At 36.8% G+C, this 25,892-nt stretch overlaps 1 protein-coding gene across 1 annotated transcript in view; it reads right to left on the bottom strand.

Annotated features, from left to right (window-relative positions):
* The window catches only part of LOC309810774 (cadherin-related family member 4-like), a gene marked incomplete at its 5' end in the record, with an annotated part of 129,552 nt that overhangs the window by 84,380 nt on the left and 19,280 nt on the right, over positions 1 to 25,892 (bottom strand). Inside the window, 8 exon segments of the mRNA XM_082632985.1 lie at positions 2,507 to 2,689; positions 4,656 to 4,801; positions 6,666 to 6,768; positions 7,159 to 7,186; positions 8,680 to 8,742; positions 23,098 to 23,252; positions 24,571 to 24,794; positions 24,796 to 24,808. Coding sequence (XP_082489111.1) covers positions 2,507 to 2,689; positions 4,656 to 4,801; positions 6,666 to 6,768; positions 7,159 to 7,186; positions 8,680 to 8,742; positions 23,098 to 23,252; positions 24,571 to 24,794; positions 24,796 to 24,808 — 915 coding nt within the window.

Genomic DNA, 25,892 nt, shown 5'->3' with positions numbered 1-25,892 from the left:
ATTGAATCTGAATGAGATCCTTGCCGGGTAGAGTAATCTTGGTTGTAGGTTCTTCCCTTTCATCACTTTAAGTATATTGTGCCACTCCCTTCTGGCTTGTAGAGTTTCTGCTGAGAAATCAGCTGTTAACCTTGTGGGAGTTCCCTTTTATATTATTTATCATTTTTCCCTTGCTGTTTTCAATAATTTTTCTTTGTCTTTAATTTTTGCCAATTTGATTACTATGTGTCTTGGTGTGTTTCTCCTTGGGTTTATCCTGTATGGGACTCGCTGTGCTTCCTGGGCTTGGGTTGCTATTTCCTTTCCCATGTTAGGGAAGTTTTTGACTATAATCTCTTCAAATATTTCCTCTGGTCCTTTCTCTCTCTCTTCTCCTTCTGGGACCCCTATAATGCGAATGTTGGTGTGTTAAATGTTGCCCCAGAGGTCTCTTAGGCTGTCTTCATTTCTTTTCATTCTTTTTTCTTCATTCTGTTCTGCAGCAGTGAATTCCACCATTCTGTCTTCCAGATCACTTCTCCGTTCTTCTGCCTCAGTTATTCTGCTATTGGTTCCTTCTAGTGTATTTTTCATTTCGGTTATTGAATTGTTCATCTCTGTTTGTTTGTTCTTTAATTCTTCTAGGTCTTTGTTAAACATTTCTTGCATCTTCTTGATCTTTGCCTCCATTGTTTTTCCGAGGTCCTGGATCATCTTCACTATCATTATTCTGAATTTTTTTCCTGGACGGTTGCCTATCTCCACTTCATTTAGTTGTTTTTCTGGGGGTTTATCTTGTTCCTTCATCTGGTACATAGCCCTCTGTCTTTTCATCTTGTCTGCCTTTTTGTGAATGTGGTTTTTGTTCCACAGGCTGCAGGATTGTAGTTCTTCTTGCTTCTGCTCTCTGCCCTCTGGTGGATGAGGCTATCTATGAGGCTTGATGGGAGGAACTGGTGGTGGGTAGAGCTGACTGTTTCTCTGGTGGGCAGCGCTCAGTAAACTTTAATCCACTTGACTGTTGATGGGTGGGGCTGTGTTCCCTCCCTGTTGGTTGTTTGGCCTGAGGCGACCCAACAGTGGAACCTACCTGGGCTCTTTGGTTGAGCTAATGACAGACTCTGGGAGGGCTCACACCAAGGAATACTTCACAGATCTTCTGCTGTCAGTGTCCTTGTCCCCCCAGTGAGCCACAGCCACCCCCCGCCTCTGCAGGAGACCCTCCAACACTAGCAGGTAGGTCTGTTTCAGTCTCCCCTGGGGTCACTGCTCCTTCCCCTGGGTCCCAGTGCGCACACTACTTTGTGTGTGCCCTCCAAGAGTGGAGTCTCTGTTTGCCCCCAGTCATGTTGAAGTCCTGCAATCAATTCCCACTAGGCTTCAAAGTCTGATTCTCTAGGAATTTCTCCTCCCATTGCCTGACCCCCAGGTTGGGAAGCGTGACATGGGGCTTAGAACGTTCACTCCAGTGAGTGGACTTCGGTGGTGTAAGTGTTCTCCAGTCTGTGAGTCACCCACCCAGCAGTTATTGGATTTGATTTTACTGTGATTGCACCCCTCCTGCCATCTCATTGTGGCTTCTCCTTTGTCTTTGGATGTGGGGTATCTTTTTTGGTGAGTTCCAGTGTCTTCCTGTCAGTGATTGTCCAGCATCTAGTTGTGATTCTGATGTTCTCGCAGGAGGGAGTGAGAGCACGTCCTTCTACTGCGCCATCTTGATTCCTCTCTGATTCACAATTTTTAAAGGTTATAATCCTTTTATAGTTATTATAAAATATTTGCTATATTCTCCATGTTGTATAATATATCCTTGTAGCTTCTTTTATACCTACTTGTTTGTGCTTCTAAGTCCCTTACCCCTACATTGCCTCCCTCCCACCTTCCCTCTTCCCACTGCTAACCACTAGTTTGTTCTCTAGATCTGTGAGTCTGCTTCTTTTTTGTTATATTCACTAGTTTGTTGTATTTTTTCAGTTCTACATATAAGTGATATTATACAGTATTTATCTTTTTCTATCTCACTTATTTCACCTAGCATAATGTCCTCCAAGTCCATCTGTATTGCTGCAAATGGCAAAATTCCATTCTTTTTTATGGCTGAGTAGTATTCCATTATAAGTGTTAATTTCTTTATACCTTAGCCAGCACTGACTTTTTTCCTGTTATTTTTAAGTCTTGGTCAATTTAGAAGATAAAAATTGTATTTTATTGTTTAGATTTTCACACATATGACAACTTGTTAAGCAACCTGTTAATTCATATGTTATGGATAAACAGAATAATTTTGTAACTATTCCTATACCCAATCTTCCACACAAAGAAATAATTATTTGAAAGTTATTTTAATTCATACCAATTCTATATTTTTTCTTTGTAGGAGTATATCTCTCACTTTATTGAGTTCTTTTACTTACTCCTCTTTTATTAAAACTAAAAAAAACTTTAGTTATTATTAAAAATTTTATTTTAAAATATTCTTACTCTTTCATTTCATGAATGTTATCAATAAAATAGACTTGTAATTTACCTGCTCCTATTGAAAAACTCGAATCACAGACAATAAGATTGTCTACATCCTCCACAAAAACTGTAAACATATAGGTACTGGTATTATTCCCATTATCTATGGCCTCAATTTCCAAAGAATAGGTTTTAGGATTATTTGGGTTGTCAAGATTCAAAGGCTGAAGAAGAGTGATTATGCCAGTATCTAATGAAAATAAATAAATAAAAATTACCAAACTCAAATAATTAAGCATATATTAATTTATTCATATTGATGGTAATTTAATTCATTTAATAGTATACACTTCTGGTGAATAAGGAAAGTGATGTTTAGCAGCTCTACAATCATTGAAAATATTTGTTTAAAAATGCCCACTTGCTTTATACTTATCTTTAAAATATAATTTAATATTATAAATGGTTTCATCATATTTTCCTCCAAATCTCTAAATTGTAATTTATGGATTTACCAAGCATAGGTAGCATCTCGACTTTTTTTTTTTTTTTTGGTTGCACTGGGTCTTAGTTGCAGCAGGCGTGCTCCTTAGTTGCAGCTCACAGGCTCCTTAGTTGTGGCATGCGAACTCTTTGTTGCGGCATGCATGTGGGATCTAGTTCCCTGACCAGGGATTGAACCCGGGCTCCCTGCATTGGGAGCACAGAGTCTTAACCACTGTGCCACCAGGGAAGTCCAAGCATCTCGACTTTAAAAGTACCAGAACACAGTATTTGATTTTAATTACCATAATAGAGTTATTAGTGTTTTTGAGCCTGAAAAAACTAGCCAAACTATGTTAAAATCCTAATCATGTATTGTTTCTGCCATCCAACTTAACTAATTCTTCTTTTAAATATTTTTTATTGTAGTATAGTTGATTTACAATGTTGTATTAGTTTCAGGTGTACAACAAAGTGAATCTGTTATACATATACATATATCCACTCTTTTTTAGATTATTTTCCCATATAGGCCATTATAGAGTATTGAGTAGTGTTCCCTGTCCTTATTAGTTATATTTTAGATGTAGTAGTGTGTATATGTCAATCCCAGTCTCCCAATTTATCCCTCCCACCCTTACCCTCGGTAATAATAAGTTTGTTTCTACATTTGTAACTCTGTTGTACCCTTTTTTTAGATTCCACATTTAAGAGATATATTTTATAGAAAGATGAAAAATGAACTCAAGGGTCAAACTTAGGAAAATTTGTGAAGACAGAAATGACTGTTCATCCCTGTTGCCTCCAAGGGAGAATCTTGGTTGACTGGGAGAGTTGAAAGTTAGCAGCAGACATTTCATTTCTTACCTATGTTTTTGCTGGTCTGCTATCTCATCATTGGCGTAAAGTAGCAGCTGGCTCTGCAGCTGCTCTATCCACCTCTGGATCCTCTTTCAGCTTCTCTGACTCCTAGAACAGGTGTGTGTGCTCAGCCTTATAATTAAAGGCCCCAGCTTCTGCATGATACCCTCACTACCAAGGTCAGCGGCAATAAGAACAGACATGGGTTTTAGTGCATTCTCATAGAGTCCAGAGCCTGCTTGTGTGTTTGGTCTACCCTTGATCTCTCCCACTTTATATTAATCTTTCCTCCTGACCTCTGGGCTTGTGGACCTCAAGCTCTGGCATTAGACACAGAGACAGCAGCCTTACAGGGTCTGCTTAAGAAGGTCTCATAGTTGTGTTGCTGGTGGGTTTTTTTTTTCCTCTGGTTAAATGCTGGACAGTTAAATCAAGTACCGTGACAAGCCATAGGAAATATTTCAGAGTAGTAATTCTGTACACATAGGTAGGAATATATCCATAATCAAGTATCCAAAATATAATTATTAAGGAAATGTTCCGATTTTCACAAATGAAATTAAGGAGTTAGATATGACTTATCTGTCCTGTAGTTTACAAGGATTTCACAGAAGCATTGTACTGATTGCCTCTGAAAGCCAATAGCCAGTTATAAAAATAAGTACTGTGACAGACGTTATTTCACAAGAAGTTCATTTTCACAAGTAGGAAAATAACAACTGTCAAATGCCACGCATTTTTGGTGTTCCCTTCTCCATATTTAATCTAATTTTGAAAGGGTAGCTTTACTAGCTCGAAGTCCAAAGGAAATGCCGAGATTAGATAGTGAATGCTTAAATGAAGACAGCTAGAACTATGTATTTAAAACTTACAAGGTTCCAAAGCAAACTTTTCCTGCTGTGATCTAAAGGTATAAATGATGCCGCCATCTTCATCTCGATCTGTTGGTTTTACTCTTGCTATAATTTCTCCAACAGGTTTTTCTTCAGTTACATTAATAGAATTCAGAGGAAAAGGTCTAAAGAAAAAAAATATGTTGATGAAAAAATGTTGCAAATGCAGATTTGTATGCACATACCTGCTCAGTTCTGATAACTTGCAAAGAATCTTTTGGATTTGTGATAATATTACCTTCATCTTGTCAAGAATTTAAGAGTTCCAAAAGTATTCAAATGTTGAGAAAATCCATTTCTGGCACAAAGTTACATAACTTTTTTGCATAAGCATTAATTTTTAATCATTTAGTCTCTGGCATCATGCCAGATATGAAAGATAGCATGACATCAAAGAGATGAAAACTGGAAAACAGATTTAAATAGTGCACCTCTATTATTCCAAATACCAAATGTATGGAATAGTTGGCAGTTGAACATAAGGGATTAAATATATTCATTTTCATTTTGTTATCTGGTATGATGAAATGCTGCCCAAAGTCATAACTTTGGACAAGTTTGGACAAGCAAGTTATCAGGACATTTATTTTAAATTTATTGTTCATCTCTTTAAAGTATATTTCAAGTCCCTGATCAATTTCCAGAACAATTCTGAAACTTAAATTTCTTTCTTATTCAACCTTCCATTCAAGCATCAGACATTTATCAGTAACCTACAGTATGTTGTTCCAGTTTATATGCATAAGAATAAGCTGGCTTCTGCTCTTTAGATCTCACTGCAAGAGGGGAACACAGATATAAATAACTAGTGCTGTGTGATAGATACCATAACTTTGCTACACATTTTAAAGGGAAGGAAAGGCTAAATCTGGGCTTGAGAGAGAGGTTCAAGGAATTTAAAGGAAAAGGGAGGTGAATGGGTGAGGCCATTCCTCTGAGCAACCTTCTTGACCACCACAGTCTAATGTGGTTTCTCCTTTACAGTGTGGTTTCTCCTTTATACCATAATATAATATAACTCACAGTATTTACATTCTGGACCACTTTGAATCATTTCCTTTTCTGTTTCATTAATTGTAATTTAACATACTATGTCTCTTAAGAAATGAAAACAATATTTTGGGGCCATACCAATATTTTAGTAATTTTGGTATTGCTTATATTACCTAGCATTGAATTCTACTAAATAAGTAAAGGCAATAAGTTTATGCTTATAGTAGGCATGCAGTGACAAAAAATTACTTTAAGAAGTTGGCAGCACCTCTACCACAAAATGTAGTAGGACAGGTAGAGTAACTATCCCCAGAAATAAGAGAAAAACTAAGCTCCATATTTGCTTCTCTGGTTCAGATAATATAAAAATGAATTTGGGGATTCAAACAATGTTACTCTCCTTAGTTATCTGTAGAGATATAACTTAGGGGTGGAAGGAAAATAATATGAATACTACCATTTTTCTTTTTCTCTTCATCAATCTAAGTAGTATTTAATTTTTCTTAGATTGTAGTAATGTATTTGACTACTACATTTTGAAGTATAGAAAAACATCTAACAGACATTCGTAATCTGAAAATGTTTTTGAATGCTACAATTATATCTCAGAGTATGGAAGTAAAGTAATTTAAATTAAACATCTCAAACTACATTTTAAGGTCTACTTTTCCCATTGTTTAAAATTAATATATTTATTTAAAAGCAGCACAACAACTTTACAAAACCTTTGGGGAAGAAAACAAAAAGACACACAAAAATCATTTCACCATATCATATTACGATGCTGGTCACTTCTATATTTGTTTACCAATATTTTCTGTCATATATTTTACTTTCTATCAGCATATGTATCACTTATGTGTATAGTAATATATTTTAATATAACAATAAAATATTTTTATGTAGCTATATAATCTTTATTATTATTATTTACAATATGTGTGAAAAGTTTAGTTAGCCATTCTCTATGGTTACACTTTAAAATAAATTGCTTACTCAGATTGAGACTTCTCATCATTTATGTTTCTAATCATGATAATTAGTGTCCCTTGACAGAATAGACCTGTTGTATCTGTTGCTCTCAGTGTAAGCTGGAAACCTGGAAAAGAGTTTTTTTTAAAAAAAACTTTACAGTATACTATTTAGTAAATCATGTGTATCTTTATAATATGTCTCCTGTTAGGTTTTTTTGTTGTTGTAGTGTTCTCCAATTAAATATAGCGTTTTATTTGTCTTCTAGGCAACTAAAAGAAATATAAGTGCTTTCTTAGTTAACTAGATTAGTTATATATTTCAAAATAGCTTCATGTCATTTGCCATTAAATCTCAAAGGTCTGTGTAGCTTGGCTGCATGCCTAAATATAGATTAAACTGAACAAAAAAATGAATGAATTACAGATTCAATTATTAACTAAAAGTACAATGCACTGAAACCATTCACAAAGCAGACTGTTTAATGCTAACCCCTGGAAACAGGACCATGAATTACTCTTTGCGATCAGAACAGGAGGTAATTTCTGAAAAGAGTTTAGAATGTCATCAGATCTCAAATATTTTCCCCATCATCCTGTCACACACCTTACCCTTTAAATATTATTTATTCAGACATATCAGCAAGTGTCCTTCTGAAAAGAAAAAAACACTCCGAGGCAGTAAGGTATCCACTAAAACATTTTTAAGCAAACGTTAAAAAAGCCTTTACAATGTACAAGAACCTGTGCTAAGTGAGGGGCTGGCAATGAGCATATTTAAATCTCTTTTATAAAATGTCATAAAATTTATAGGTTAGATATGTAGTAGAAAGAGGAAATAAGTAGGTCTTAAAGGACTTACCAAGTTTGGTTGAATGTGTGAGTCAAGGTAAGCAAGGGAAGTGAGGCAGGGAATGGGCACAAGTATGGAGCTGAACTGCTTAAATACGTAGGTAGCTGATATGCACAATCTCCATTTTTCCTACCTAATTTTAATTTTAAGCTCATATTAACCTCACATTGTAGTCTTAACACTCAAATTGCTTAAAAGATATGTATCATTGGCTTCTTCCCCATTCTGTGACATTTAACATTTCCAGATTGAAATTTAAATAGAAGTCATTGGCTTTCTTCTACCCTTTATGTTCTTTTAGGCTAGAAGGTTGAGATCGTCTTTAGTTATTAATAGTCTTTCTCCTAAATATCAATTCAGCAGCACATTCTCTATTTTTTCTATAAATTCTTGCATTTGCTCTCTAATGACTATTTTCTCAACCACCTTATTGAAATGATACATGTGGAGGATTTCTGAAAATGGAAATGTTTTACCAATACCAGTAATAATAATAATAATAATAAATCCCTTTATTTCTCAAATTTCACACTCCATTTCTGTGTGCACAGGTTATCTCAATAGCCCTCTAGTTGTTTTCTTTCCAATCATTGTTCCTACTAACATGTCATTCTCTACTGAGAAAATCTTCCCAACAATGCTTTCCTTCTTTTTTTCATGGAAATATCAGAAATTGTTCTTTTTCCCTGCCTCATTAGTTTAAAATTCATCTGAAAGACTTATACCCCATCTTACCTTGGCTACCTATGTGTTTTGTCATTCTAAGTAGGGCAGGGTATAAATTGTTTCAGTACCACACCTTGACTGTTTTAAATTTCTTCCCATGTGATGTTCACAAAATTTTTAAATTTAATGATTTAGTTTCCCCTAATTAGAAAGCTACTTAAAGTCTTTTTTTTCCTGAAACTTCTTTAGATAGATCTAAAAAGTTAAGACATGATCTCTATGTTTTGATATCCACCAAGACTGGTTCTAGATATTTGGTTAACTGCACTAATCCTCATTAATGAATCACAAAATATTACTCTTCCTTTAAAATAATAATCTGTTTAATCTTTCAGGTAGAGTTCAGTTATGAAAGATTCTTGTCATTCTTTGCAGAATAATAAATAAATATATTAACTACATGATATCCAGCCTCAAAGCCCAAGGGATCATTGCCTCTCACACTACTAATGCCACTTACAGAATCCACTCCAAAAGAATTTGCTCCTTTCTTTGGTCCAGGTAACTGTGTCTCAATGGAGTACTAGAAAAATAAAGCATACATGAATCGCACTAAAATAAATGAAAATGTATTTGGAAGATCATTCAGATACAAAAATGGAGCAAATATATAGAAAGTTCTTTATTTTTACATTGATTAATTTCTCTCTTTATTATCTACGCCTGTATTAAAACCATTGGAATATACTGATGTAGAATACAGGAAAAGTAAGAGTTGTTTAGCTTATTAACACAACCGAAAGATTTGCTATATTTTTACAGAGCTGCATAACACTATACACATTCCTTTAAGAGAATTTTTTTTAATTAGATTTGATTCTGCAAATTAATACATCTCTGAAAGAATGTACAAAATAAACTCACTGTCACTGTTTGACTTTTTAGAAACAAAATAAGAATTATAATGATATAAACCAATTGCAAATATTAATACAGTTGAATACAGTTTATAATTTATCTTACTTCTTGATTGCACTTTTTATTTTCCACCATATTTAAGAAGAGGTGAGAGTAGATAAATCATTCTCAAAAGTATCTGAAAAAAATGTAGTTTGAAATGAGGTAAAATTTGATTAAAGTTCAATTATAACTGCATATTTTTTAATTTGATAAGGATTAAGCCTTTAGCAATGTAACTATTTCCCAAAACACTAAATTTTAAAACACACCTGCTGCACTCTTTTCCTGCAAATGACAGAACTGGTAATAACTATTTTCAGCTGGACCATAGGTTATTTTTTAATCTATTAGAAAGACATCATCTATTAGGAAAAGTCTCGTATTTCTTAACAATTTCATACAAACTGCATACTGGCTGGTCTACAACAAAGTATTTTTGAGCAGGGATTTTGAGTACCTTGACTGACAACAGCCCATATATCACTGGAGGTTAACTGGAAATCAAGGGCGAGAGGGATTAAGTGACTTCCCTAGGATTACACTGCTAGTTAGTGGTAAATTCCTAACTTGACCCAAGTTACCTGAAGCACCATTACTTCACCCCCATACAGTGCTCCTTACTTCATACTGTGAATTACCAAGTTGAAGTAAACTCTTTCAATACATGTTTAAAAGGAACAGCTGCAGAGAAAGCATGCTGACTTTTGTAGTCCAGTGTACTGCTAAATTCTCCACTTAGAGCTTTATGGGTTCTTTTTATTTTGCCAAATCTCTAAGAGACTTTACAATCATGAATCAATTATGAGAAAAGCAAGTCTCTTATAGTTAGATATCTAGTAATCAGGATACTGAAACATCAAAAAATATAATCACATTCACATGTGACATTGAAATAGCTAGACAAGTGGAACAGTTCTGAATAGAATCCAAAACACAAAGCCCCAGTTTCAGCTCAGCGTTGATGTCTTTCTTGCAGCTGCCCACCTCCGTTAGAAGTTGTATAATTTTCTTATACTCATTAAGAAAATTTCTTATAAAAATGCTATTTCCAACATTAACACGAATATTGCATTAGAGTGGTTGTCAGCTTCATTATGCTTTCTTTAATTATCAAATTAAATATATTAACTCTTGAAAAATATCTCCAAAGCATAGCACTGTACTCAGAAAAATCTTCCCAACAATGCTTTCCTTATTTTTCTCATGGAAATATCAGAAATTGTTCTTCTTTCCTACCGGATTAGTTGCAAATTCATCTGTAAAGCTTATATCCCATCTTACCTTGGCTACGTATGTGTTTGCCATTCTAAGTGCATGCCAAAGCGATATATGTGTCTCACACAATGATCACCACCTATCATCAGTATATCACCATTTAAAGAGTCTTCATCTGTGGCTGTCACTCTGTAAATTGACTGATATAATGGATAGTCCTCATCAATTTCTAAGGTAGCTGTGAAGTAAAAATCAACATGTATCAAAAATTAACATATATGATTCTTTCATTAGTTCTTTATATAATAAAAACAGAACAAAACTAATTGTAGATTGGATGGTAGGGCTGGGGTAATATTTTAAGATAACGATCTATTTTTGTATTTTTCCCTTTGGCTTCCTGCCATCTTTCCTGCTCCTACAGAGTGCTTTTCCTTACTTCCTAGCACTGTCTATGGCAACTATAGCCTAAACAAAAAGAGCATGACATATATGCTGACAGATTGTCCCAGGAGAAGCCAGCCAAGTAACCTCAAAATAGATTCCTGTACTCCAGTTTCTAGACCTGATGGGGCTGTGCGTGGAGGAACTCTTTCTTACAGAAACACATTTGTGGACATCTGTGATTGACCTCTATCTTTCACACACCTTCTAAAATCTCCCCATAGCCTTGACCATGGGTAAAAAAATGCAAACTACAATGCAACATGGATGGAGTGACCTAAGGAAAGACTCAGGTTAATTGCTTTATTTGTTCTCTGATATTTTCTGTTCCTTGTATATGTACGTGTGTGTGTGTGTGTGTTTTATTACAATCCATAAGTATGAGTTTGAAATAGAGTAACACAAGCTGTGTGATCAGGCACTTTAAAATCTTCTGTTTCTTACATGCATACATTTATGGACCAAATTTATACATCTTAATAAATTTAAATTTTAACAGATTACCTAACTAAATTTAATTGATCTTTGTTTTTCTAATGTAATTACATTTAAAGTGAGTGACCAGGAAATGTCAGTGTAGGTGAAGATAGTGAGATAATAAAATAATGGTGGCTGCCCTAAAGCATATCTCCCAATATTTTCTCCAAAAACAATACAGAAAACAGGCAGAAATAAAATTACACAAAATCCTACCCTCAGCATAACTTGAACATAGAACATGACCAAACTTAATAATAACTTTAAGTATTTTTTTTAAAAACCAAAAGAAACAAATTTAACAAATCCTGGCAAATAATATCTCAAGTTTTCATCCCACCAAGAGGCTTCGTGTCTAGCAAAGGATGATGCAGAAAAGTTTTTGGTAAGAGTAAAAGATAAAGCAAACTACAGGCCTAAGGTTGATGTAAAACTGCTGTCAGAAAGAGTAAGTCAAAATGTAAAAGAAAAACCCTAAAACGTCTATTTTGTTGAAAGTACCATACTTAGTACTGTAGGGAAATACATAATGAAAAAAAGCAAGTTCCAAATCCCCAATTTCTTTTCTTAAGGGCAAGTAAATAATAAAAATAAAACTGATTTTAAGATATAATAAATACTTTTAAACTGAACAATTAATGAAGTAAAATGTGTGCTAGAGATATACTGGCGTCTATATACTTGTCTTTGACTCAAATACTGGCATCTATATACTTGTCTTTGACTCAATCAGAAAATTGAACTTAAAAGGTTTTTTAAATTCTTCAACATTTAGACAAATGTCAGATTCTGTGATACTTCATATGTATAAACCTGAACTATTAATTGCAAAGAAAATTAATAGAGGAATAAGTGTATTTGTTCCTCAGTGCTGTTAAGCAAGTCCTGTTCTATTTATTCTTCACCTTTCTACAAAAATTATTTCAAACTTTGGCTTTTTGCCCCAGACCTGTTACTCCTTCCCATCTGTCTTACTTCCCATAGAAGATCTCTCTTCTTACGACACAGAGTAAGGAGAAACCACTAGACTAGTGATAGCTCACTTTTTCTTTTAAGATCTATAGTCCCACTTACATCTGCACCATTTTCCCTCCCCTTATAGTCAGAGGAGCAAACTGCTTGTTATTAATGATAATCCATGTCCACTGGGAGGTGTTTCTCCTTCTACTTTCTCTGGAACTTAACTCTATCTCCCACTTTCAAATACTCCCTCACTACTGTCTACTTTGTATTACCATTGGAACATGCTCAAATCTCATCCATTAAAACAATCTCCCTAACCCTAAGCTCACTTTAGCTATGGTCCTGTCTCTCTGCTAGAGTTTTGTATATTTATTCACCTCTCACTCAGTCTTTAGTCCACTCTACTAGAGGTTCTTCCCCCCTACAAACACTAAATTTTTTTCCAAAAAGTCATCAAAAGCCTCCATGCTGACAGACCCAATTAATACTCACTGTCGATCTTATTTGATTTCTCTTTGATGTCTACACAGTTGACGCTTGCTTTTTCTCTTGGCAGAAAAATATCATTGCAAATCAATAGACTCTGCTCTAAAATTTTCAGTACCTTTGGAAAAACTGCCTGGGAAACTCAAACTTGGCATGATTCCTGAAGAGCCATTAAGTTCTCATATCAGACAAAATACTTGTTACAGCTTTTCAAATATTAACCAACAACTTCTAAGTAACCTGCAGTCTCCTTTAGCTACCACCCTAGTCTGTAATCCTTGAGTGCACACCTTTCACCACCTCACATCCTGGGCAGAGCCAGCACTGGGAATGGAAAACAGAAAGGACTCAAGGGCCCTTAGTGTGACATAGAAGAGGGCTGAGAGCCCAGGAGAGCTTGGGAGAGATTATCTAGAGTCTTACCCATTGATCAAGAGAGAAAGAAAAAAAAAAAACTATGAAGGGATTCAGGTTACTTATTCACATCCATAGCCAATATCATTATTGAACATGTGTATTTTTTATTAATTAAATTGGAGTGTAGCTGATTTACAATGTTGTGTTAGTTTCTGCTGTACAGCAAAGTGAATCAGTTATACATATACATATATCCACTCTTTTTTAGATTCTTTTCCCATATAGGTCATTACAGAGTATTGAGTAGAGTAGAGTGCTATATAGTAGGTTCTTATTAGTTATCTATTTTATATATAGTAGTGCGTATATGTCAATCCCAATCTCCCAATTTATCCCTCCTCCACCCTTTCCCCCTTGGCAACTGTAAATTTGTTTTCTACATCTGTGACTCTCTGTTTTGTAAATAGGTTCATTTATACCATTTTTTTAATATTCCACATATAAGTGATATCATATGATTTTTGTCTTTCTCTGTCTGGCTTACTTCACTCAGTATGACAATCTCTATGTCCATCCATGTCACTGCAAATGGCATTATTTCGTTCTTTTTTATGGCTGAGTAATATTCCATTGTATGTGTGTACCACAATTTCTTTATCCATTCCTCTGTTGATGGATGCATCCTGGAGAATGTCCCATGTGCATGTGAAAAGAATGTGTATTCTGCTGCTTTTGGATAGAATGTTCTGTATGTATTAAGTTTATCTTCACAAATCTGTCATTTAAGGCCAGTGTTTCCTTATTGATTTTCTGTCTGGTAGATCTGTCCATTGATATAAGTGGGGTGTTAAATCAAGGGATGACAGTGTGTTTTCAAAATACTATATTTTAATTGGAATGATAAAGAAAATTTCTGTCAGGCACACAAATAAACTGGGACCTTCAATTCACTACTTGTTTTTCAGAGATTAGAGCTACTAGTCTGAAAGAAAAGTCAAAGCGAATTTGTTAAGTATGAAAATAAATTGAAAATGTAAATACAGACATTGAAATTTTTGAGATGAGCAGATTAGATTGATTAATTCCGCCTGGGCTTTGATCCCATCTCTATTTTACTTTCTCTTTCATGTATCTTCAATCACCAAGTTAATGAATTATCCCCACTTTTTTGTAAAATTACTCAGGTGTCTCCCTTTAAAACCAAATGCACCAGACAAAGCTTTCAATCCAAAATAGTTCTGCCACTGCCTTCTCTCCAGTTTCATATGCAGATTTCTAAGACATGGTTTTTATTTTCACAATTTCACTCCTAATTCCACTCTGTTCTGGCTTCCTCCCCTATAATACCAATAAAACAGTTCTTAGTAGGTTCATTAGGTTTCATTATCCCCATATCACTAACTAAATGCAATGGACATTTTAACATCATCTTACTTGATTGTGGAATTCAAGTCTACTAACCACTAGCACTCTCTTTCAACACTCTCTCCCTTTGCCATTCAGGGTTCAACTTTCTCTTTTTTCTACCACCACTTGAGGTGCTCCTTGCTGTCCTTGGCAGGCTGAGCTTCTTCCCTACATAATTAAGTGTAGGAGTTCCTCATGGTTTGGCCCTATGCTCTCCTTTCTTCTAATTCTCTACTCTCTAGCTGAGTAATCTCATCCAAGTTCGCGTTTTCAATTACAAAACATGTATAGACCTAGGCAAGACCTATGAGCTCCACTGCTTATTTAAATCTCTCCTTTGATATAACAAAAGCATATGAAGCATGAAATGTTCAAAAGTGAACTCATAATTTTTCTCTGCAAATTTGGTCTATTTCTAGATTTTCCTATCCTAACTGAGAATCTCCAAACCAGTTATGCAAATCAGAAACCTCGGAGTTCTCCTCTCCTCCTTTATATTTAATTCAATACCGGATTCATTTACCATTTAAATATCTCAAGAATGTCTTTTTATTTTTATCTCCGTCACCTTCCTTAGCCAAACTATACCATTTCTAGTCTGAAATAACTTGATAACTGGCCTTCCTCTCTCTACTCCATGGGTCTTCAAACTACTGCCCACGAGTCAAATCAATCTACACTGCTGCCTGTTTTTATATGGTCTTCCGATCAAAGAATTGTTTTTTGCACGTTTAAATGTTTTTTTTTAATCAAAAGAAAGGGTAATATTTTGTGACGCATGAAATTCAAATTTCATTGTTTATCAAGTATTAACAAAACACTTACACACGCACTTGTTTCTGCATCGTCTATTGCTGCATTCTTGCTATGCTGGCAGATTTGATAACAGAGATAGAGACCATAAATGATGCTCTTATCACTTCACATAGTATAAATTGCAGTACTCCAGTCACAATAGCATTCCAAGCACCATGTTATTTTTTGTTACCATGCCTACCCATCATGGCCAAGTAAGAAAAGAAGAGAAATGTGGACTTTGAATGCCACACTTTTAAGGTATGATGGAGTGTGGATTTTTTTTTATTAGTTTCTGCTTTATAACAAAGTGAATCAGTCATACATATACATCCGTTCCCACATCCCTTCCCTCATGCATCTCCTTCCCTCCCACCCTCCCCATCCCACCCCTCCAGGCGGTCACAAAGCACCAAGCTGATCTCCCCGTGCTCTGCGGCTGCTTCCCACTATCTATCTACCTCACGTTTGGTAGTGTATACATGTCCATGCCTCTCTTTCGCTTTGTCACAGCTTACACTTCCCCCTCCCCATATCCTCAAGTCCATTCTCAAGTAGGTCTGTGTCTTTATTCCCGTTTTACCCCTAGGTCCTTCATGACATTTTTTTTAATTCCATATATATGTGTTAGCATACGGTATTTGTCTTTCTCTTTCTGACTTACTTCACTCTGTATGACAGACTCTAGGTCTATCCACCTCATTACAAATAGCTCAGTTTCGTTTCTTTTTATGGCTGAGTAATATTCCATTGTATATATGTGCCACACCTTCTTTATCCATTCATCCGATGATGGACACTTAGGTTGTTTCCAGCTCCGGGCTATTGTGAATAGAGCTGCAATGAACATTTTGGTACATGTCTCTTTTTGAATTATGGTTTTCTCAGGGTATATGCCTAGTAGTGGGATTGCTGGGTCATATGGTAGTTCTATTTTTAGTTTTTTTAAAGAACCTCCATACTGTTCTCCATAGTGGCTGTACCAATTCACATTCCCACCAGCAGTGCAAGAGTGTTCCCTTTTCTCCACACCCTCTCCAGCATTTATTGTTTCTAGATTTCTTGATGATGGCCATTCTGACTGGTGTGAGATGATATCTCATTGTACTTTTGATTTGCATTTCTCTAATGATTAATGATGTTGAGCATTCTTTCATGTGTTTGTTGGCAGTCTGTATATCTTCTTTGGAGAAATGCCTATTTAAGTCTTCTGCCCATTTTTGGATTGGGTTGTTTGTTTTTTTGCTATTGAGCTGCATGAGCTGTTTATAAATTTTGGAGATTAATCCTTTGTCAGTTGCTTCATTTGCAAATATTTTCTCCCATTCTGAGGGTTGTCTTTTGGTCTTGTTTATGGTTTCCTTTGCTGTGCAAAGGCTTTGAAGTTTCATTAGGTCCCATTTCTTTATCTTTGTTTTTATTTCCATTTCTCTAGGAGGTGGGTCCAAAAGGATCTTGCTGTGATTTATGTCATAGAGTGTTCTGCCTATGTTTTCCTCTAAGAGTTTGATAGTTTCTGGCCTTACATTTAGGTCTTTAATCCATTTTGAGCTTATTTTTGTGTATGGTGTTAGGGAATGATCTAATCTCATACTTTTACATGTCCCTGTCCAGTTTTCCAGCACCACTTATTGAAGAGGCTGTCCTTTCTCCACTGTACATTCCTGCCTCCTTTATCAAAGATAAGTTGACCATATGTGCGTGGGTTTATCTCTGGGCTTTCTATCCTGTTCCATTGATCTATCTTTCTGTTTTTGTGCCAGTACCACACTGTCTTGATTACTGTAGCTTTGTAGTATAGTCTGAAGTCAGGGAGCCTGATTCCTCCAGCTCCGTTTTTCGTTCTCAAGATTGCTTTGGCTATTCGGGGTCTTTTGTTTTTCCAAACAAATTTTGAAATTTTTTGTTCTAGTTCTGAGAAAAATGCCATGGTAGTTTGATAGGGATTGCATTGAATCTGTAGATTGCTTTGGGTAGTAGAGTCATTTTCACAATATTGATTCTTCCAATCCAGGAGCATGGTATATCTCTCCATCTATTTGTATCATCTTTAATTTCTTTCATCAGTGTCTTATAATTTTCTGCATACAGGTCTTTTGTCTCCCTAGGTAGGTTTATTCCTAGGTATTTTATTCTTTTTGTTGCAATGGTAAATGGGAGTGTTTTCTTGATTTCATTTTCAGATTTTTCATCATTAGTGTACAGGAATGCCAGAGATTTCTGTGCATTAATTTTGTATCCTGCTACTTTACCAAATTCATTGATTAGCTCTAGTAGTTTTCTGGTAGCATCTTTAGGATTCTCTATGTATAGTATCATCTCATCTGCAAACAGTGACAGCTTTACTTCTTCTTTTCCAATTTGGATTCCTTTTATTTCCTTTTCTTCTCTGATTGCTGTGGCTAGAACTTCCAAAACTAGGTTGAATAAGAGTGGTGAGAGTGGGCAGCCTTGTCTTGTTCCTGATCTTACTGGAAATAGTTTCAGTTTTTCACCATTGAGGACAATGTTGGCTGTGGGTTTGTCATATATGGCCTTTATTATGTTGAGGAAAGTTCCCTCTATGCCTACTTTCTGCAGGGTTTTTATCATAAATGGGTGTTGAATTTTGTCGAAAGCTTTCTCTGCATCTATTGAGATGATCATATGGTTTTTCTCCTTCAACTTGTTAATATGGTGTATCACATTGATTGATTTGTGTATATTGAAGAATCCTTGCATTCCTGGAATAAACCCCACTTGATCATGGTGTATGATCCTTTTAATATGCTGTTGGATTCTGTTTGCTAGTATTTTGTTGAGGATTTTTGCATCTATGTTCATCAGTGATATTGGCCTGTAGTTTTCTTTCTTTGTGACATCCTTGCCTGGTTTTGGTATCAAGGTGATGGTGGCCTCGTAGAATGAGTTTGGGAGTGTTCCTTCCTCTGATATTGTTTGGAAGAGTTTGAGAAGGATGGGTGTTAGCTCTTCTCTAAATGTTTGATAGAATTCGCCTGTGAAGCCATCTGGTCCTGGGCTTTTGTTTGTTGGAAGATTTTTAATCACAGTTTCAATTTCAGTGCTTGTGATTGGTCTATTCATATTTTCTATTTCTTCCTGATTCAGTCTTGGCAGGTTGTGCATTTCTAAGAATTTGTCCATTTCTTCCAGGTTGTCCATTTTATTGGCATAGAGTTGCTTGTAGTAATCTCTCATGATCTTTTTTATTTCTGCAGTGTCAGTTGTTACTTCTCCTTTTTCATTTCTAATTCTATTGATTTGAGTCTTCTCCCTTCTTTTCTTGATGAGTCTGGCTAATGGTTTGTGAATTTTGTTTATCTTCTCAAAGAACCAGCTTTTAGTTTGGTTGATCTTTGCTATCGTTTCCTTCATTTCTTTTTCATTTATTTCTGATCTGATCTTTATGATTTCTTTCCTTCTGCTAACTTTGGGGTTTTTTTGTTCTTCTTTCTCTAATTGCTTTAGGTGCAGGGTCAGGTTGTTTACTCTAGATGTTTCCTGTTTCTTAAGGTGGGATTGTATTGCTATAAACTTCCCCCTTAGAACTGCTTTTGCTGTGTCCCATAGGTTTTGGGTCGTCGTGTCTCCATTGTCATTTGTTTCTAGGTATTTTTTAATTTTCTCTTTGATTTCTTCAGTGATCACTTCGTTATTGAGTAGTGTATTGTTTAGCCTCCATGTGTTTGTATTTTTTACAGATCTTTTCCTGTAATTGATATCTAGTCTCATAGCATTGTGGTCGGAAAACATATTTGATACAATTTCAATTTTCTTAAATTTACCAAGGCTTGATTTGTGACCCAAGATATGATCTATCCTGGAGAATGTTCCATGAGCACTTGAGAAAAATGTGTATTCTGTTGTTTTTGGATGGAATGTCCTATAAATATCAACTAAGTCCATCTTGTTTAATGTATCATTTAAAGCTTGTGTTTCCTTATTTATTTTCATTTTGGATGATCTGTCCATTGGTGAAAGTGGGGTGTTAAAGTCTCCTACTATGATTGTGTTACTGTCGATTTCCCCTTTTATGGCTGTTAGTATTTGCCTTATGTATTGAGGTGCTCCTATGTTGGGTGCATAAATATTTACAATTGTTATATCTTCTTGGATCGATCCCTTTATCGTTAGGTAGTGTCCTTCTTTGTCTCTTCTAATAGTCTTTATTTTAAAGTCTATTTTGTCTGATATAAGAATTGCTACTCCCGCTTTCTTTTGATTTCCATTTGCATGGAATATCTTTTTCCATCCCCTTACTTTCAATCTGTATGTGTCTCTAGGTCTGAAGTGGGTCTCTTGTAGACAGCATATATATGGGTCTTGTTTTTGTATCCATTCAGCCAATCTGTGTCTTTTGGTGGGAGCATTTAGTCTATTTACATTTAAGGTAATTATTGATATGTATGTTCCTATTCCCATTTCCTTAATTGCTTTGGGTTCGTTATTGTAGGTATATTCCTTCTCCTGTGTTTCTTGCCTAGAGAAGTTCCTTTAGCATTTGTTGTAAAGCTGTTTTGGTGGTGCTGAACTCTCTCAGCTTTTGCTTGTCTGTAAACGTTTTAATTTCTCCATCAAATCTGAATAAGATCCTTGCTGGGTAGAGTAATACTGGTTGCAGGTTTCTCTCCTTCATCACTTTAATTATGTCCTGCCACTCCCTTCTGGCTTGTAGAGTTTATGCTGAGAGATCAGCTGTTAACCTGATGGGGATTCCCTTGTGTATTATTTGTTGTTTTTCCCTTGCTGCTTTTAATATGATTTCTTTGTGTTTAATTTTTGACAGTTTGATTAATATGTTCTTGGCGTATTTCTCCTTGGATTTATTCTGTATGGGAGTCTCTGTGCCTCCTGGACTTGATTAACTATTTCCTTTCCCATATTAGGGAAGTTTTCAACTATAATCTCTTCAAATATTTTCTCAGTCCCTTTCTTTTTCTCTTCTTCTTCTGGAACCCCTATAATTCGAATGTTGGTGCGTTTAATGTTGTCCCAGAGGTCTCTGAGACTGTCCTCTGTTCTTTTCATTCTTTTTTCTTTATTTTGCTCTGCATCAGTTATTTCCACTATTTTATCTTCCACCTCACTTATCCGTTCTTCTGCCTCAGTTATTCTGCTATTGATCCCGTCTAGAGTATTTTTCATTACATTTATTGTGTTTTTAATCGATGCTTGATTCATCTTTAGTTCTTCTAGGTCCTTGTTAACTGTTTCTTGCATTTTGTCTATTCTATTTCCAAGATTTTGGATCTGGGAAATAGAATCTTGGATCAGCTTTACTATCATTATTCTGAATTCTTTTTCAGGTAGACTGCCTATTACCTCTTCATTTGTTAGGTCTGGTAGGTTTTTATCTTGCTCCTTCACCTGCTGTGTGTTTTTCTGCCTTCTCATTTTGCTTATGTTACTGTGTTTGGGGTCTCCTTTTTGCAGGCTGCAGATTCGTAGTTCCCATTGTTTTTGGTGTCTGTCCCCCATGGCTAAGGTTGTTTCAGTAGGTTGTGTAGGCTTCCTGGTGGGGGGGACTAATGCCTGTGTTCTGGTGGTTGAGGCTCTATCTTGTCTTTCTGGTAGACAGGTCCACGTCTGGTGGTGTGTTTTGGGGTGCCTGTGGCCTTATTATGTTTTTAGGTAGCCTCTCTGCTAATGGATGGGGTTGTGTTCCTGCCTTGTTAGTTGCTTGGCATAGGGTGACCAGCACTGTAGCTTGCTGGTCCTTGACTGAAGCTGGGTGCTGGTGTTGAGATGGAGATCTCTGGGAGATTTTCGCTGCTTGATATTATGTGGAGCTGGGAGGTCTCTTGTGGACCCGTGTCCTGAAGTTGGCTCTCCCACTTCAGAGGCACAGCACTGACTCCTGGCTGCAGCACCAAGAGCCTTTCATCCACCTGGCTCAGAATAACAGGGAGAAAAATTAGAAAGAAAGAATTAGTAGAAGAAAGAAAGAGAGAGGGAAAGAAAGGAAGAAGGGAAGAAAGGAAGGAAGGAAGAAAGAAACAAAGGAGGGAGGGAGGGAGGAAGGATGGAAAGAAAGAAGGAAAGAAAGGAGGGAGGGAGGGAGGAATGAAAGCAAAAGGAAGAGTGAATGGAAGAAGGGAGGGAGGGAGGGAGGAAGGAAAGAAAGACAGGAGGGAGGGAGGAAGGAAAGAAAAAGAAAGTGGAAAGAAGAAGGGTGGGAGGGAGGGAGGGAGGAAAGAAAAATAAAGAAGGGAAGGAGGAGCAGAGGGAGGGAGGGAGGAAGGGAAGGTAGGATAAAAAGAAAGAGCAGGTAAAGTAAAATAGAATAAAGTATGAAATATAGTAGCGTTATTAAAATTAAAAAGTAATTATTGAAAAAAAAAACGGACAGATAGAACCCTGGGACATATGGTGGAAGCAAAGCTATACAGAGAGAATCTTACACAGAAGATTACACATACACATTCACAAAAAGAGAGCAGGAGGAAAAATCAAAAATCTTGCTCTCCAAGTCCACCTCCTCAATTTGGGATAATTCGTTGTAAAAAGAGGAAAAGGGAGAGAGGTCTGAAATCTTGCTCTCTAAGTCCACCTCCTTAATTTGGGATAATTCGTTGTAAAAAGAGGAAAAGGGGGGAAAGTCTTAACTCTTGTCCTCAAAGTCCACTTCCTCAATTTGAGATGATTCGCTGTCCATTTATGCACTCCACAGACACAGGGCACATCAAATGGGCCGTGGAGCTTTAATCCGCTGCTTCCGAGACTGCACAGAGAGATTTCTCTGTCTCTGCTCTCACAGCTCCCGGGTCTCAGCCTTGGACCTGGCCCCGCCTCTGCGCGTAGGTCGCTGGAGCGCGTCAGTTCTTCGCTCAGACAGGACGGGTTTAAAGGAGCCGCTGATTCGGGGGCTCTGGCTCACTCAGGCAGAGGGGAGGGAGGGCCACGCAGTGTCGGGCGGGCCTGCGGCGGCAGAGGCCGGCGTCACGTTGCAGCAGCCCGAGGCGCTCCGTGCGCTTTCCCGGGAAAGCCGTCCCCGGGTCCCGGGACCCTGGCAGTGGCGGGGTGCACAGGCCCCCCGGAAGGTGGGGCGGACAGTGACCCGCGCTCGCACACAGGCCCCGCAGCGGCGGCGGCAGCAGCAGCCCCAGCGTCCCACGCCCGTCTCCGAGGTCGCGCCTGTCTCCGGCGCTTCCCCAAGCAGCTCTCTTAATGCCCTCTCCTCGCGCACCAGGAAACAAAAGGGAAAAAAGTCTCTTGCCTCTTCAGCAGCTCCAGACCCTTTCCCCGGACTCCCTCCGGGCTAGCCGTGGTGCACTAACTCCTTCAGGCTCTTTTCCCGCCGCCAGCCCCAGTCCTCTCCCTGCTCTCCGACTGAAAGCCGATACCCAAGCCTCAGCTCCCAGCCCCGCCCGCCCCGGCGGCCGAGCAGACAAGCCTCTCGGGCTGGTGTGTGCCTGAGGGCACCGATCCTCTGTGCCGGAATCTCTCCGCTTTGCCCTCCACACCCCTGTTGCTGTGCTCTCCTCCGCTACCCCGAAGCTTTCCCCCTCCGCCACCTGCAGTCTCCGCCCGCGAAGGGGCTTCTAGTGTGTGGAAACCTTTCCTCCTTCACGGCTCCCTCCCACTGGTGCAGGTTCCGTCCCTATCCTATTGTCTCTGTTTATTCTTTTTTTCTTTTGCCCTACCCAGGTATGTGGGGAGTTTCTTGCCTTTTGGGGGGTCTGAGGTCTTCTGTCAGCGTTCAGTAGGTGTTCTGTAGTTGTTCCACGTGTAGATGAATTTCTGATGTATCTGTGGGGAGGAAGGTGATCTCCGCGTCTTCCGCCATCTTCCTCCGGGGTCCCAAATAGAATTTCGTTTACTCTAGCAATCTCACTTGTAGAAATCTTTCCCTGAAGACAATCACAGATACCGAGAGTGGTGAGGGCTCGAGGCGGGTGGAAGGACCAGAGCGTAGGAAGAAGGCCAAAGCAATGAAAAACACCGCGGGTACACAACGAACACAGCGCCCGGCCCGCCCCCCCCACCCACCTGGAGGGAACCACGAATTGGAGTGTGGATTTTTTTAAGGCACGACAGATGTTGCAAAGCATCATGCTTATACAGAAGCATTATAGCTGATAAAGGAATATGATGTATAAAAGAAGACTAAGCACTCATCACTATATTCTGATTTGACAGGAAAACAATGGTCAGAAAAAATGGTAAATGTATAACAAAATATCACATGATGACAGATTTTATTCACAAAAATAAATCAAAATGAAGCCACAACCAAAATAAGATTCTGCGTGGCTCATTTGTTATCTAAGCAAGGAAAATCACTCACTGATGTTGAGTTATTTAGCCCCTCCAACCATTAAAAGGAAATTCTATCCTCCCAAAAAGGAATGTCCATTCTTCTCACTAGTATACTTGTATTAAAAATTATAACCAATTTTTAGTATTATTATATTTTAAAATTTTATTTCTCAATAAAAATATAGAAATTTGCTTCCTCCATTGTTATATGAGTACAACATAAGTAATATTTTTGATCTTGCCTTTTGGACTTCAAAACCCAACATATTTACTCTGACCCTTCACAGCATCTGTTGACACCTCTTCTACCTTTATCCCCTTCAAATATTTCTCTCCACTCAACCAGATGTATCTATTTAAAACACCTACTTGCTTATAATATTTCAAAGGATTCCCACTGCCCTTAGGGCAAAGATCAGCACTCTTAAAATACCTGTATTACTTTTCAATATTCATCTTGTGTCGCATTTGCTTAGTGATCTGTCCATTTCAGTCACTAGATTTTCAGTTCTTCTTACCTTGTTCTATATTGTCTCAAGGCATTTGTACATACAATTCCTTTGACATGAACATACTCTTCCCTCTCTTGTTTATTTACTTAGAGTTTGGATCTAAAGTAAATTGTCAGTTCTTTAGAGAAAGCTTCCCTATGTCTAACTTGGTCAGCCCTTATACACAAACACACACACACATTATTTGCTTTTGTAATATGAAAATACCCTTTGAACCTTAAGGGTTTTAAAAATAAATTATTCTTTGAGGCATTTTCACAAATAAGGGTTTAAATTTATGTATTACGTTGTCAAGGCCTTTTATTTATTTTTTCTCTCCTGCCTCACTTTTCTTGTAGTAAGTCTTTTTAAGAATCTCTGTTGCTGTTTTTAATGTATTTGCTTTCTAACCTCTTAATTGAGAAGTGAGAATTTCTACATGGTAAACATTTTTTCCAGACTATTCCATAGAGAGGTTATATGTTTTCTTATATACATGTATATCTGCAAATGTTTTTGTATATTTACATAATAAAAAATCACTGAACATATCCGACTGGAGAAACATGCCTGGCATCTTTCATTATATATAGCTGTTGAAAGTAAACCATAAGAAATGATCACACCTGTACCTGAAGAAAACTGCGGATCAGCAGTACAGCCCGGATGTTCTGGAACATCGATGATATTAACGGTCAAAACATGTCTTGAGAGACCTTCAGTATCAATTATTAGTAGAAACCTTCTGGGATCAGTTTCACAATTAAAAATTTTGGTAGATGATTACACCAGAACCTAGTTAAGAGATAATCCATAAATTATAATTACCATAAGCATATAGAAACATATCTTTTGAATTTTGAAAGATTTTAGAATTTCATATTTTAACTCTTCTATTTTATAAAGAACCTAAGTGGGAAATTATGTCATCTACCCAAAGTCACACAATTAACAAGCATGGCATGAATCTTTAATTGAAGGAAAAGAAAAAAGCAGGAGTGTAAGTGTCCCAATTTTTATTTTTTCACTACTTCACAAGGAAAAGATTTAAAACATGAAATGAAATAGCAAACACTAATAGTTGACTTATTTTCTTTTCAAAGCGTTTCATAATTCAGACTTCTATTTTTATTGAACTGCTTTTTGCTTTCAAACATTTTCATTGAAAATTATTCCCAAAGATTACAGGGAACATCAGTCACAGAGATTGTATTGTGATTACAATACGTGCCTATTTTTTGTTAATAGAAAAAAAACACTTTTTTGTTTGTTTATATCCAACCTCATTAGTTATTATGAGTTTACCAAAAATCATAAAATAGGTTTGGTATAATTTTGATCTGGCACCAAGGTAAACTTTATCAAGAAGATGTCCTTGTTGTCAAAGAAGGCACACTGCCTCTGAGAAGGTATTTTTATATGCTACTAAGTTCAACAGCAACTAATTCCCTTTTGAGCTAGCCTAAGACCTGGGTGTAAAATAATTAGCTGTTTTAAGTGAAGACAAGAAAGTAAAGTATGGATGAAGGGAAGAAAAACACAGACACTATATTTTAAAATATTTTGTTATAGTGGGCAAGATTAGTTCCATTAAATCTGGGCATTTTTAAGAAATTTTCATCATTTTTAACAAAGAATGTCTTTTAAAGTGAATGAAATATTGGGAATATTCTTAGAAAGCCCTGAGTCACTAAGGCTGTTGAATTAGAGGGAGAAATATTATTCTTAATTTGGGGAAAGTCGCTATTATTGATAGGCAACTCTTTAAAAGTATGTACTAACAAATATTAGCTAATGGATTTAATATGGGCAAAAGAATCAGTCCATAACAAATTAATTTCCTTCAAGTTTTTGTATTTTCTTTTTCAATTTTATGGAA

The sequence above is a fragment of the Mesoplodon mirus genome, assembly GCF_964341445.2.
Source record: "Mesoplodon mirus genome assembly, chromosome: 9".
Lineage (NCBI taxonomy): Eukaryota > Metazoa > Chordata > Mammalia > Artiodactyla > Ziphiidae > Mesoplodon > Mesoplodon mirus.
Note: the sequence above shows the minus strand (reverse complement) of the source record. Positions and strands in the feature narration are given on the sequence as shown.